We start from the raw sequence: 15939 nt of genomic DNA on the forward strand, positions 1-15939 counted from the left end.
TAGGCTGCGTCTCAGGTATGTTTTTGCCTAGTTTACCCTGTCAAGTCATTTTTTAGCCTAACTAAAAAAAAATTAAGAAGTTATTAATAGAAGTTATGTTATTATTTGAATAACATACTATATGAGAATATTTTAAAAGTTTTACATTGAATTAACATGCAGCTCTGATTATGGTTGCTAAAAATAAAAAATAAATTTTAAAAAATTAAATAAATTTGTTTCCATAGAAAGATATATTCTTCTACACTCAACCACAAAACCTTGTAAACCCATGCAGCCTTTGATTCCAAGGTTGTATAACATTAGATGTCAAAGGAAATGCAAGATCAGGGGAATCTTATTTATGTTCACTAAAATGAGATTAAAGGGTTAGAACGCTAATAAAACAGAGCTATTTTTACATAAAACTTTTTACTAAAAAGTATTATACGACTATTCTCAGGCTAGTAAAAAAAAAAAAAATATATATATATATATATATATAAAATAAAAAATATGCATACAACTAATTTGTATTTACCATCTAGAAACTTTTTTTTTTTTTTTTTGATGGAGTTTTGCTCGTTGCCCAGGCTGGAGTGCGATGGCATGATCTCGGCTCACTGCAACCTCTGCCTCCTGGGTTCAAGCAATTCTCCTGCCTCAGCCTCCCAAGTAGCTGGGATTACAGGCGTGCGCCACCAGGCCTGGTTAATTTTGTATTTTTGGTAAAGAGAGGGTTTCTCCATATTGGTCAGGCTGGTCTCGAACTCCCAACCTCAGGCGATCCGCCCGAAGGGATCCTTTGGGATCCTTGGCCTCCCAAAGGCTGGGATTACAGACCATCTAGAAACTTTTAAAGATCATTCTCTCTTAATCTCTAAATTTTCAAAGTTATATTTGTAAACTGGTTTAATTTCTGATGCATTCTTCTCCCGGGGCTCGCCCTCCATCTAAATCATCAATGCTGTTCTGATTTCAAGACTTAGCGCTTTTTTATTAATTTGGTATCCCACAGAGGTTGTATAATTCTTCTCAATAATAACAGCAAATGTGTAGGGAGAACTTACTATGTACTGGGAACTATTCTAAGCATGTTGTACAGTTTTTAACACTATGAGGAAGATTCTATTATGCTGACAATTTACAATTTAGTAAACTGAGACTCAGAGAGCTGAGGGAACTTGCTCAAAGTTAACAAGCTAGCAGAAAAATCCATGTGCTCTGACTTCAAATTCAAATTCTAGATGATGACCCCATGCTAATAATCCTCTACTCCTGCTACAATGAAGAGCTGGAAGAACAGTGCTGGAACTCAGGCTTACTTTCTGTCTCTTAGGACAACACTGGAAAGAAGTGTCTATGCCTGCTCTGCTTATTTCTTTTTTCTAAATATACCCAATAGGGCTAACTTCGGTAAACTGGAGTCAAAATTCTTGCTATCAAAATAAAAAAATGTAATATGGAAAAGTATATTCAAGTAAGTCCCACATACAACACTTTAATTTTATATAATAGAAAACAGAAGTTGCATGTAAATAAAATCAATTCAACATATATTTATTGAGAATTACTATGTTCCAGGTACTTGGCATAAATCAGTGAGTAAGACAGATTAAGAATCTCTCCTTAGTGGAGGACTCTAATATGCAAAGCAGATAATAAACAATATAAAAGTATGTTACATGGCATATCAGTATGTAAAAGTTCTGGCTAAAAATATAAAAAATAGGGCCAGGCACGGTGGCTCCCATCTGTAATCCCATCACTTTGGGAGGCCAAGGCAGGCGGATCATGAGGTCAGGAGTTCGAGACCAGCCTGGCCAACATAGTGAAACCCCATCTCTACTAAATAAAAAATAAGGTCAGGTGCGGTGGCTCAAGCCTGTAATCCCAGCACTTCGGCTTTTACTGAGTAAAACTTTGGCTTTTATTGAGTAAAACAAGGCTGGAGGGTTTGATGCAGTCAAGTGGTAAGATCTACCTTAGGCTACTATTATGCTGAAAAGAAATCATAAGGGGACAAAGATAGAAATAATGTGATGGGTAAAGAGGCTACTGCTAGGCCAGGTGTGGTGGCTCATGCAGTGTAATCCCAGCACTTTGGGAGGCTGAGGTAGGCAGACTTCTTGAGCCCAGGAGGTCAAGACCAGGCTGGGCAACATGGGAAAACCCCATCAGTATTTTAAGAAAGAAAAAAAAAAAGGCTATTGCTATAAATGATGACTCAGATGAGGATTACCGTACTCTAGCTGGTGAGAAGTGATTAGATGGAGATGAGATAATGAATCTTTTTGGACATGTTAAGTTTAAGATGTCCTGAAAACTAAGAGAAAGAGGAGCTTTAACGAAAAGAAAGTAACCATCTATAGCAAATGCTACAGACAGGTCAAGATGAGGACTCAGATTAGCAATTTAAATCAGTGGTGACCTTGATATCTTCCAAGGAGTTTTGCTACAAAGGAAAGTAAAAAATGGAAGCAGTAGGTGGTAGAATAACTGCGGGCCGGGCCGGGCGCGCTGGCTCAAGCCTGTAATCCCAGCACTTTGGGAGGCCAAGACGGGCGGATCACGAGGTCAGGAGATCGAGACCATCCTGGGTAACACAGTGAAACCCCGTCTCTACTAAAAATACAAAAACTTAAGCCGGGCGAGGTGGCAGGCGCCTGTAGTCCCAGCTACTCAGGAGGCTGAGGCAGGAGAATGGCGTGAACCCGGGAGGCGGAGCTTGCAGTGAGCTGAGATCCGGCCACTGCACTCCAGCCTGGGTGACAGAGCGAGACTCCGTCTCAAAAAAAAAAATAAAATAAAAAAATAAATAAAAGTTTAAGAAATAATGGGCCAGATTTCCCCCAAATCTGGTTTTTAAAAAAAAAAAAAATTAAAAAAGCATAAATTTAAAAATGCAAGAACCCCAACAAATCCCAAGCAGGATAAACCGAAAGAAAACTATACCTAATCATGTCACAGTTAAACATCTGAAAACCAAAGATAAATAATCTTAAAAGCAGCAAGAAGAAAATGACACATTATACCTAGAGGAACAGTAACATAAATGAACGCTGACTTCTCATCAAAAACAATGGAAGGGCTGGCTGCGCAAGGTGGCTCACATCTATAATCTCAGGTCTTTGGAAGGTCGAGGTGGGCAGATCACCTGAGGTGAGGAGTTCGAGACCAGCCTGGCCAACATGGCAAAACCCTATCTCTACTAAAAACACACACACACACACACACAAATTAGCCGGGCATGCTGGCACCCACTTGTAGTCCCAGCTACTCTGGAGGTTGAGGCAGGAAAATCACTTGAACCCAGGAGGCGGAGGTTGCAGTGAGCCAAGATTGTGCCACTGCACTCCAGCCTGGATGGTGACAGAGCAAGATTTTGTCTCAAAAACAAACAAACAAACAAACAACAACAACAATAAAAATGAAAGCCGGAAGAATAGGAATGACATCTTTAAAGAAAAAAAAGTCAACCAGAATCCTATCCAGTGAAAATATCCTACTGGGATGAAAGCCAAAAAAAGACATTTTCACCTAGAGAAGTTTAAGAGAATACATCTTTAGCAGATCTACACTAAAAGAAATGCTGTTCTTCGGGTTGAAAGAAAATGAGACCAAATGGAAATGTGGATCTTTGGGAAGAAATGAAGAGCAATGAAAATAATAAACAGGTGGGAAAATACGAAAAATATAATTTTTCCTCTTAAAATACACATGACTGTTTAAAGAACTGAGAGCTTAGAAATCAGTCTCAGAAGTGATTTCTCCCTTCTTATTCCCCCTTCTATATTAATAGAAAAGTACAGTACCTGTTTTAGTTTCAAAAAGAAATTTTCAGTAGTACTACGTTTGCTGAAGGGCCAGAATAATCTTTCATTAGGTGAGCAAACACGGACTTTTGTCTCCAGGAGAAATCGAACAGGCTCCTGTACTTCTGTTATTACCAAATCTACAGCTGTGGTCATAAACAGGACTTTATCTAAACAAAGAAAGAGAGAGGCTGAAGAGGTAAATCAGAAACACAAATGTATTTGCTCATAAGATTCCATAAAAGCTATTTCATTATAAACTTTCAAGATATCTTAAGTATCAACTAAACATGTAAATAATTAGACAAATAACTGGTTTCAAAAAAAATTCCACACTGAGAATTATTTTAAAGTAACTGACAGTAGTATATACTGCAAAACTTTTAAAACTGTACTGTCATCGGGAGACCAAGGCAGGCAGATCACTAGAGCCCATGAGACCAGCCTGGCCAACATGGTGAAACATCGTCTCTAATAAAAATACAAAAATTAGCCAGGTGTGGTGGCACATGCCTGCAGTCCCAGCTACTTGGGAGGCTGAGGTAGGAAAATCACTTAAACCCGGGAAGTAGAGGCCACAGTGAGTCAAGACTGCACCACAGCATTCCAGCCTGGGTGACAGAGTGAGATTCTGTCTCAACAAAACAAAAACAAACAAAAAAAAACCCACTGTACTGTCAGATTTTTCTGCACAAGTGGCATATGACTTCTTTATGGCACCCTCATCAACACTGAGACTTCTCAAGTTTTAAACTTGGTTAACAATGGTATTTGAATGGTCTGCTTATATCCTTTAACTATTTATTTATACTGCTATTAATAACAAAAAATTGAAGGGGGGAAAATGCTCAGTAAGAGGCATTTATTAAGCAAATTACATTTTCAGAATGGGATAATATGCAGCTATTAAATGTCATTCAAAGAGCATATGAAATATCTTCCAGATACTTTATGCATAGAGTATTTGAAAACCTACACAAGAAACTGCTAACAGTGATTCCTTTGGGACGGAGCTGTGGGGACTGTGGTAGACTCACTTTTCCCTGTAAATCCTTTGAAATTTTTAACCATTTATTGCATGGATTACCTCTGTACAAAAATAAAACCTAGAAGTCTGTAAGTAAATAAGCATATAAATAGAAAGAAAGAAAAGAAAGAGGGGAAGCAAAAAATGAAAAAAAGGATGGAAAAGTGGGAAAAAGTGACACTTTGCTTATAGATCAAATTTAATAATAAACTGAAGAACTATTCAAATTCTTTGGTTTCACCAGAATTAGGTAAACACTGGATATTGGTTAAAGAAGTGGTCCTTAGTTTTGCGTATCTTCTTGAGACTAAAATTTCTGTTCATGATGTCAACAAATAGTATCACCTTTAGGAGTTTCTTCATTTACAACTTGAAAATGTGGGGATTTTGGATTCCAGCTCCCAGTAATAACATAGGACTTTCCATCTGAACTTTTGCCCATAGATTCCTAGAAAAAAAGAGTAAAGATAAATCTGAATGCCAAAGTGAGTGAACAACAGTTAACCCCTATCTTGCTGCCTTTAAAAACCAGAAGCTGCAAAAATATAAGAATATGGAGGAGGATCAGATAAGTGTATGTGAATGATTACATTTATGGTAAAAAAATGTGGCAATTATTTATGCAACTGTCCTGAAGTTATATGTAAATGCTTATGAAACATATCAAATTGTATACACGTTAAGAAAATCCACAACCTAAATCTGATGCTGGATTCTTCTTTCAAGTGAATTATCACCATATAATTTTAAGTTCTGAAAATAAAGATTTTCAGATAATGGGAATAATACTAATAACTCCTACTATTGGTAAGGATACATGACAGTCTATAAATAATTCTTCAATAAATTTTCTCTTTTGATTATCACATCAACCGTACTCAAATATTTAAACAAGAATTTTATCATCACCACACAGTTAACAGACCAAGGCTTATCCGAAGTCAGACTTGTAAACAGCTAGTCAGGAAAAAGGAAGTTACCTTATCTTTGTATATTGTTTTATAGCTTAAAAGATCACCTTCATAAACATGTTTTAACATTAGATTCAGATGAGAAAAAATGAAGCAACCTTTACTGAGGAAATAGTATGTAACTTTCTAGCAAAAATAAATTCTTACCAAATCTAATAAGTGCATGTCACTATTTCGTACATCTTTTCCTGGACTAAGGAGAAGACCAAAACACCTGCAAAAAAAGAACTGACATAAATTTAAGAAAAAAGATAACACAAAAGAACGTTTAAATTAGGCCACTTTAAAAACAAATTCTTGCCGATAGAAAAGAGGACACATTAGAATTATCAATACATTTGTGTTGCTAAAATAATAATCCTTGCTTCAAGATAAGCTAATTCTGTTTGCCTTTTATTACCACATACTTGAAGAGAGCATATTAGCTGATGATTTCTAGTAGCTATTTCAAAGTAATGAAGCACTGACTTCAGTAAACAAAATAATATCCTAGGGAACAAAATACTTTGAAAATACATTTTTTAATACAGTGTAAAACTATGCCATTAGATTGATAAAAGTCAAAATTTATATTTAAGCTAAACTTGCTAAAAATGCTTACCTTTCAATGGCAAGTTCTTTATTAGTTGTTTGCTGCACATAGATGACAATCTTCTTATCAATTCCTTGGCGTAGTTTAAAGCATTGTCTGTCCTTATCTTTGGGAACTGCACTGTAGACCAACATGTTTCATTAATTTTGCAAAGCATTTTCTTGTCACATACTAGAACCATTTTTTTTAAACAAAGACCTCAAATCTCTGATTCTTTTCTGTGCCTGGTTTGCAAATAATAACAAAAAAGAAAAAAATCATTGTATGCCTCTTGATGTGAAAATATCATTTGAGGCTGGGCATGATGGCTTACACCTGTAATCCCAAAACTTTAAGAGGCTGAGGTGAGTGGATCACTTGAGGTCAGGAGTTTGAGACCAGCCTGAGCAACATGGTGAAACCCCATCTCTACTAAAACTATAAAAATAAGCTGAGTGTGGTGGCACAGGCCTATAGTCCCAGCTATTCAGGAGGCTGAGGCAGGAGAATCACTTGAACCAGGGAGGGAGAGGTTGCACTGAGCCGAAATTGCGTCACTGCACTCCAGCATGGGTGACAGAGTGAGACTACATCTCAAAAAAAAAAAAAAAAAAGAAAATACCATTTGATATTTGCAGGTAAACCACTAAAGCATTTATAAAGCTAGAAAAATCACTCCTACATCCCCTAAAGCAATCTCAATTTTCTCTCTTTTGTTGCTGTAAAACATCTTGCATGGCATCTGACATACAGAACTCAAAAAAAGTAAGTATTCTTTCCTTTATATTTATAACTGGGTTTTACAGATAAATTATTATCACCTTCTTTCCTTAAATATATCATGAAGAAAAACATACTTAATCATAGATCTTTTGAGTTTCAAAAAAAGTTATCTTTAAAAAGTAATAGAAATGAGGAAGATATGGCCAATAATAAGCTGTTGCCCAACACTTCCCTTAAGCACTGTTATCTTTATTATAAACCAGTATAATAATTATAAAATACTAACTAGTGATAAAGTTAATAAACATCAGCTTAATTAAAAAGGTAAAAATATTCTTTTTCTTTTTTTGAGACAGGATCTTGATCTGTTGCCCAGGCTGCAGTACACTGGCACAATCTCATAGCTCACTACAGCCTCAAACTCCTGGGCTCAAGCTATCTTCCTGCCTCAACCTCCAGGATACCGAGGATTACAGTTACACGCCACCATGCCTGGTTAATTTTTTAATTTTTTGTAGAGATGGGTCTTGCTATGTTGCCCAGGCTGGTCTCGAACTCATGGGCTCAAGCAAACCTCCCACTTCGGCCTCCCCAAGTGCTGTGATTACAGATGCGAACCACAGCAAAGTTCTTAAAATGACAGTTTAACAAAATAATCCCCTATTCTCCCACATACCACTTTCTCTAGCTCATTGTTCTCAAAGGTAAATGTCTGTGGCCATCAGTCAATATGCAAAAAATCTAAATTGTATCTTATTTCTGTACAACTTTAAGATAATGGCAATAGAACCATTAGTAGCTACCGTAAATGGCTAGATGAAAGCTCTGAATACCTACTCAAAATTAAAGGTAGCCCTAAACAAATACTAATTTGAAGCCCTTCTGCACTTTATTACTATTTATACTAATTCAAGAACATTTTTGAATACTTCCATTAGAAAATCAAAGAACCTTAGCAAAGAAGTCTAAAAATGACAAAAATGTTCAAAGAAAATCTTTGCATACCAAACTGTTAAATATTTGTGACAGAGTTTTCACAACTCTGAAATGGAAGGGTCTCAATTTTCAACTGCTAATAGATACACTGGTCTCTATGTTCTCTGGATGCTCAAGTAAATATAATCTCATTGTTTAGCAGTTTAAAACAACAACAGATAGAAAGTTGTCTTTGGTGTCCGGAATCTACAGGACTACAGTAACATGAAGCAGAATGGAGAGTGTAATCAGCGGGTGTGCACCTCACTGAATGCCAGGGTCCTAGATTATATTTCTGGTCTAGTAACTACATCATTGAATGTATCCAAGCTGAGAATTTAGTATTTAATTTCTATTGTATAAAATAAGAAACTGAAGTCCAGGCTTAATTTCCCTGGGTTTACCTATAAATAAGCACAATATAAACTACCCAATTTATCTCAGGAGGATGGTAAGTGGATTAAGTAAAACAAAAAAAGAAGTGTTTTGAATGGTGCATTGAATGAAAATGCTCAATTTAGGTCAGGCACGGTGGCTCATGCTTGGAATCCCAGCACTTTGGGAGGCTGAGGTGGGTGGATCATTTGAGGTCAGGAGTTCAAGACCAGCCTGGCCAAATAGTAAAACCCTGTCTCTACTAAAAACACAAAAATTAGCCGGGCATCGCAGCACATGTCTGTAATCCCAGCTACCTGGGAGGCTGAGGCAGGAGAATCACTTGAACCTGGGAGGCAGAGGTTGCCGTGAGCCGAGACTGCGCCACTGCACTCCAGCGTGGGTGACAGAGAGAGACTCCATCTCAAAAAGAAAAAAAAGTGTGAGACCCTATCTCAACAAACAAACAAATGCTCAGTTTTCCCATGGGCAAAATGGAGAAGCAGGTTTCCAATTATAATTAAATTTAAAAATTGGCCAGGCGCAGTGGCTCATGCCTGTAATCCCAGCAATTTGGGAGGCTGAGGCGGGTGGATCACCTGAAGTTAGGAGTTTGAGACCAGCCTGGCCAACATGGTGAAACCTTGTCTGTACTAAAAGTACAAAAAGTAGGTAGGCGTGGCAGCAGGTACCTATAATCCTAGCTACTCGGGAGGTTGAAGCAGGAGAATTGCTTGAACCCGGGAGAAGGAGGTTGCAGTGAGCCAAGATCGCACCAATGCACTCCAGCCTGAGCAACAAGAGCAAAACTCCGTCTCAAAAAATAGTAATAATAATAATTTAAAAATTAGACTTTTTCAGAAATGAGAAAAGCATTATTCTTATCACACTGTCTATATTTATGTTAAAGTAAAACCACAGTAAATCTTGTGTTGTATTATACACAAATATGAGTTGGACAGGGGATAAGTAATATCCATGAACCAACATGTTTTACTACTCTATTCAACATTTAATTTCTACTTTTAAAATTTGCTATTAATATTATACACAATACGTTGAAGAACATTCATGTTAATAATTCTTTGAAAACCTCAATGATTATTTCTGCAGATAAATTCCCATACATATTACAGAATGACTGGATAAGAGGAACTGCATTTGACAAATTTAAATCTGACAAACCAAGGTATATTTTGCTATGATTTCATACATCTAAAGTACTGTTGCGTTAACCTAATACATTTAGGTATAATAATTATTTCGGCATAATTATTATTTAGGTATAATATTTAGGTAAAAATATTTAGGTATAATAGTAAGTAAATAATAGGTTTTATAAAATTATATAATAGCATAATAATTATACAACGACTACATAATTTATATGTATAATATACAATTATTATTATACCTAAACATATTTAACCTAATATATTTAGGTACATTGATCATTATACTGAAATAATATATTTAAGTTCCAACCCGGCCAATATGGTGAAACCCCATCTCTACTAAAAAGTACAAAAATTAGTCGGGTGTGGTGGGAGGCGCCTGTAATCCCAACTACTTGGGAGGCTGAGGCAGGAGAATTGCTTGAACCCGGGAGGCGGAGGTTGCAGTGAGCCAAGATCGCACCACTGCCCTCCAGCCTGGGCGACAGAGCGAAACGGTCTCAAAAAAAAAATGAAATTTAAGTTAACACAACAGTATTTATTATAAACCAGAAATTCAGTAAAGTCATGTAGCAAAAGGAAAACAAAGTCCTAACAAATGTGAAAAGCAAATTTGACCATCCAGGGATTTTCTGTAATAGCACTTTGTCAGTATGAGGGTAAATAGAACAAAGATGTTTATGATCATTCTACCTTGAATATGCCTGATTTCAGAAGGAAGAGAAGTTATACTGATACTTCTGAGGGATCTTAATCTTTCCTATTTAATAATTAGAATTTACAGATCAAAATTACATAAATATTTTCAATAAAGAAAAAAAGGCCAGGCGTGGTGAAACATGCCTGTAATCCCAGCACTTTGGGAGGCCAAGGTAAATGGATCACTTGAGGCTGGGAGTTTGAGACCAGCCTGGCCAACACGGCGAAACCCTGTCTCTACTAAAAAATACAAAAAATTAGCCGGGCATGGTGGCAGGCGCGTGTGATCCCAGCTACTCAGGAGGCTGAGGCACGAGAATTGCTTGAACCCGGGAGACGGAGGTTGCAGTGAACCGTGATCGTGCCACTGCATTCCAGTCTTGGTGACAGAGAGAGGCTGTCTCAAAAAAAAAAGAAAGAAAAAATATTTAGTTTAAAGGTTGCTTAACAAGGTAAAAAACTACTTAAAATTATACAGATAATAATTTCCACTTTGCAGGGCACGAAGGTACACCGCAGGAAGGACTATCTCACAGCATTGCTTTGAGAATAGAAATGACCAGGAATGGTGGCTCATGCCTGTAATCCCAACACTTGGACAAGCCGAGACTATCACTTGAGCCCAGGAGTTCAAGACCAACCTGGGCAACGTGGCAAGACCCCATCTCTAGAAAAATTTTTTTAAAAAAGTAGCCAGACATAGTGGTGTGCATCCATGGTCCCTGCTACTCAGGAGGGTGAGGTGGGAGGACTGCTTGAGACCAGAAGGTTGAGGCTGCAGTGAGTCATGTTTGTACCATGCACTCCAGCCTGAGCAACAGCATTGAGGCGTACCTCAAAAAAAAAAAAAGAGAGAGAGAGAATAGAAATGTATATAATTAGAAAGCACAGAGCACAATGCCTCATACTTTACTCCTCAAAGTTTAAGCTGAACTGTACACTAAATTGGCCACCAGATGGCATGACAATTCCAAAGTCTGAAGAGAGACTAAGAATTATCAGTTTTTCTAATAAATAGTCTAATAAACCAATCACTGTGCTTCTTAATTTAAAAGCAAAATATTAGAAATATTCATAATTTTATATAACTTCATTTTACCAATTTAATGAAGTAGTCATGGAGGAAACAGACATGCAATTATTGATTATAATACAATCATTTTGTGACATGGGCTATAATTTTTAAAAAATCAAGTCATCTTGCAACCACAAAATTTTAAAGTGAGAGAGGGTTTTAGAGTCTAGCCACCTCATTTAATAAATGAGGAAATTATTGACAGATGTAAAGAAACTTGGAAATGGGGACACTGTTAATAGTAACAACAATTAAACTAAAGCTAAGTTTTGACTTCTATTCCATGTTTTTTTCCACCACTCAAAGAATTATCATTACATTTAAAAATTAAAATCAGTGCTTCTAACCCTACAGAAGATTAGACTTCAGATACAGACCTTATTTCTCCCCTTCCAATGTATGCAGATAACTTTACTGGGAAAACCTGACTTGAAAATGCTTAAGATTTTTCAATTACTAATACAAGTAAATCAACCAACTAAAACAAGCAAATACAATCAGCAAAACAAATATAGCTACAAATCCAGCTAAGCTTTGGCCATATACATACATATATACACACACGTATATACATATATACACACATATATACACGTGTGTGTGTATGTGTATATACGCATGTATATATACATATGTGTATATATACATATGTGTGTGTTTATACACATACACACACACACACATATATATATATATATATATTTTTTTTTTTTTTTTTTTTTTTTTTTTTGAGATGGAGTTTCATTCTTGTTGCCCAGGCTGGAGTGCAATGGCAGGATCTCTGCTCACTACAACAACCTCTGCCTCCCAGGTTCAAGCAATTCTCCTGCCTCAGCCTCCTGAGTAGCTGAGATTAAGGCACCTGTCACCACGCCCGGCTAATTTTGTATTTTTAGTAGAGATAAGGTTTCTCCATGTTGGTCAGGCTGGTCTCAAACTCCCGACCTCAGGTGATCTGCCCACCTTAGCCACCCAAAGTGCTGGGATTACAGGCATGAGCCACAGCGCCCGGTGCTTTGGCCATATTTTTATGAGCAGTTAGCCACTTGGTATCTGACTAAAAGAAGGTAGTAACATGTTCCCCATATGACAATTTTTTTAATTGCTTTAAAATTCTTCAAACTTTGCCTCTGTTAAATTTATGTATTTATTTTCCTTTATCACCCACATTTTTTTAAAAGCCCTCCCTTTAAAAGCAATCATTTTATGGTACGAAAGTTATAATCTGACCTAGAATTTCCCCTGAACCACAGCATGTTAATACATGAATAAAGTAAGATTCCCTACCTAAAATAACCTTTACCATCATCTTCTTTTATTTCTAAAGACACAGAGAAGGTAAAGATGTCACTGTCAGGAGTCTGGGGTGCAGCAGTGGCTGAAAGTGGGGTCTGCTTGGCAGAACGGCGGAAGGCAGTGGCAAAACTGTAAAGTATCCGGCTTACCTACAACCAGACATGTTAGGAAATGGGCTGTTATCAAAAGATATAAAATACTTTTATTAAGGATGAACGGTTACCTACTTTGGAAGGCAATGATTATCTTTATCCCACTTATTTCTTTTGGTAAATTACCTAATTTGTTAGGCCTATAAAGCAAGCAACACTGAAAGTGGTCAGACAAGGGGTTTTAAAAAAGAAATGGTTGTAAGCACTATAAATCCAATTAAAAATCATTTCCTAAATTGTTAGAAACTATCTGAAGATATTACAATGAAAACAGTTCTAACAAGTTCTGATTTAAAAGAATGGTTTGGAAATCTGACAACGTTAGAACCAGAATGCCTACTTAACCCAATCAAAAGTAGCCAACAGGTCTCCTCTGACATTCTTAGTATTAACAACAAAGTTCTGGTTAATCGAATTTTTAGTTAATTTATATGTCGGCCCATCAGGCTAGAATCACTAAAACACTAGCAGAGAATTTCATCTGGCTCATAAGTGACCATAATAAATACCATAATCATTTCAACCTAGTGAGAGCACTGGTGAAGTTTCATTTGCAGAGAGTTTTCTCTTGAGGACTTACAGCTTCTTGTATTTCACACCGGAAGACGTGTATTCTGAAGAGCTCTGCATTGTAATGACTTTCAGTGAAAGCAAAACAGTCACTCTCAGGAGTTCCATCATGCCCTCTGACACAGAAGAGGATTTTGTAGATAGGGTAGTTTGCTATTTCAGTGTTTGTCTGAGGATCTAAGAGTCTGTTCAGAGAAAAAGATATAGAGATATTAGACGAATTATGAACAATCTGTACTACGTTTATATTAAGATGTGAGACTCATCCTTTCTAGTAAGAAGATCATATATTTGGTATGCTAATATTAACCTTAAATTTTAATAAGTAAGTCCTATGTGAATTCTGGAAGCTATTGATTACGTAATTCCATAGTAGTAAAAACTATATGGTATCATGTTTTAGGGAGGCAAACAGAAAGGTATAAAAAATATGAATAAGCACATTTCTTATATAGTCTGCAACAAACTAAAGACAAGATTAACACGTAAATTAGCCTACCAAAATACACTGAAGCTGCGCCTCTGTTTTTTTTTTTTTTTTTGAGACGGAGTTTCGCTCTTGTTGCCCAGGCTGGAGTGCAATGGCGCGATCTTGGCTCACCGCAACCTCCACCTCCTGGGTTCAAGCGATTCTCCTGCCTCAGCCTCCCAAGGACCTGGGATTACAGGGATGTGCCACCATGCCTGGCTATTTTTTGTATTTTTAGTAGAGACGGGGCATGTTAGCCAGATGGTCTCAATCTTCTGACCTCAGGTGATCTGCCCGCCTAGGCCTCCCAAAGTGCTGGTATTATAGGCGTGGGCCACCGCATCTGGCGAAGCTGAGTTTCTAATTATCTCCTTTAAAAACGACCTAATCTGCTATGAAAAAATAAAAAAACAAAAAACTGATGCTTTTTCTCAGACTGAAACATGTTTTTTTTTTTATTCATGAAAAATAAAGACAGAGATTATACAAAATGCTAACTCAAAAAAAAAAATCATGAATAAAAGCAAAAGAATGCCATTCAGTAAAAAATCAAAGGGATAGCATTCATTCAAAAATCTACTTATTCAACGAATATTTATGTGATACCTAAAACATTCCAGACTCTATTCAGGGCACTAAGGCACAACTATGAAAGGTCTAAAAAGAAACTACGCAATTTCAACGCTACGTGGGTAGAGCCATTAATGGGGAAAGCCTAGAAGGCCTTGCTCATCACGGAAATACCTAGGAAGAAGATCTAATGCAAGTTTGAAAGCACTTTCATGAAAACTCTGAAAATGTGGGGTAAGACCAACTAGCTTTCTAACTTTTTTTATAAAATTAAAAATATATTAAAGTATAACTTCAGTTAGAGGAATGAGTATTGACTAAGAAACATTTAGAAATGAACGCTAAACAAATTTTATTAATAGTTTATCATTAATAAATAGAATTTGTGAGTCTTTGTGAAATAGTTCTTTAAATACTTCAGGGGAAAAATTACATATACAGATTATTTTACTACAATCAACAAACAGCTATTACTCTGTCACCATGAAAGTCCAAAATACTTCTGAGGATACTGAGAAATGGGACACTCTATATACTGCTGATAAAAGTATAAACTGGATCAATATTTCTAGATGGCTAGTTGGCAATGTTATCAGAAGCAATAAAAACAGACAAACTCATTAAGTTTACTTCTAGGAATTTATCCTAAGGAAATCAACAGAAGTCTAAAAAGATTGAGCTCAAAGATACCTATTTCTAAAACACTGATATTCCCGTATAATTAAAATTAGCTATCATTAGTCATGCTTTTTTCTCTGAAAGATAAAAACCTTAAGATGTCTAATATAAGAGATGGGTTATTTATGTATAACCCATTAATGTGCCATCATAAATTAAAATTTTTAATCATATTTACTGGCATGAAAAAGGGTTTATGATAAAAAACTAAGTACAAGATGGTATGGACAGTTCCTTTGTTGTTCAAAAAAAGTTGATTCTAACAGTTGTATAATTACGTACGTATATATATGCAGGTATATTCACACATACATAGACATATACACATACCAATATGCAAAGATCTTAATAAGCCAAGATGTTAACTGTATTTATTAGTGGTAGAGTAGAATTAAGGCTATTTTATGTGGTAATTTAAATAAGCATGAATCTTTGGTAACAGCAGAAAAAAATTTATTTTAGCTGCACTCGTCTGACTTATTGAGCAACTGTATATTTAGCTGGTTGACACAGACATCTGGTTAGCTATCTGCAATTGTTATTTGTTCTGTTAGTATAAACAGCCATTTCTAGAGGCTTCTCTGTGCCTCAGTTTTTTCATCTTTTTTTCCTTTTGTTTTGTTGAGAGAGGGTCTCACTTTGTCACTCAGTCTGGAGTGAAGTGGCATGATCACAGCTCACTGCAGCCTTCAAATCCCAGGCTCAGGTGATCCTCCCATTTCAGGCTCCTGAGTAGCTGGAACTACCGGTGCGTGCGACCACGCCTGGCTAATTTTTTTATGTTTTGTAGAGACAGGGTTTCACCATGTTGCCCAGGCT

General features: G+C 36.5%; 1 protein-coding gene across 19 annotated transcripts in view; it reads right to left on the reverse strand.

Annotated features, from left to right (window-relative positions):
- RABGAP1 (RAB GTPase activating protein 1) overlaps positions 1–15939 on the reverse strand; it is a 175632-nt gene that overhangs the window by 102536 nt on the left and 57157 nt on the right. For all 19 annotated transcript variants that reach the window (XM_074016618.1, XM_074016616.1, XM_065530107.1 and 16 more), the window contains 6 exons: positions 13414–13588; positions 12673–12830; positions 6394–6504; positions 5940–6006; positions 5167–5269; positions 3795–3964 (listed from right to left, as the gene is read on the reverse strand). In XM_074016618.1, the coding sequence (XP_073872719.1) occupies positions 3795–3964; positions 5167–5269; positions 5940–6006; positions 6394–6504; positions 12673–12830; positions 13414–13588 (784 nt within the window). The remainder of the gene's footprint in view (positions 1–3794; positions 3965–5166; positions 5270–5939; positions 6007–6393; positions 6505–12672; positions 12831–13413; positions 13589–15939) is intronic.

The sequence above is a fragment of the Macaca fascicularis genome, chromosome 15 (genome assembly GCF_037993035.2).
Source record: "Macaca fascicularis isolate 582-1 chromosome 15, T2T-MFA8v1.1".
Lineage (NCBI taxonomy): Eukaryota > Metazoa > Chordata > Mammalia > Primates > Cercopithecidae > Macaca > Macaca fascicularis.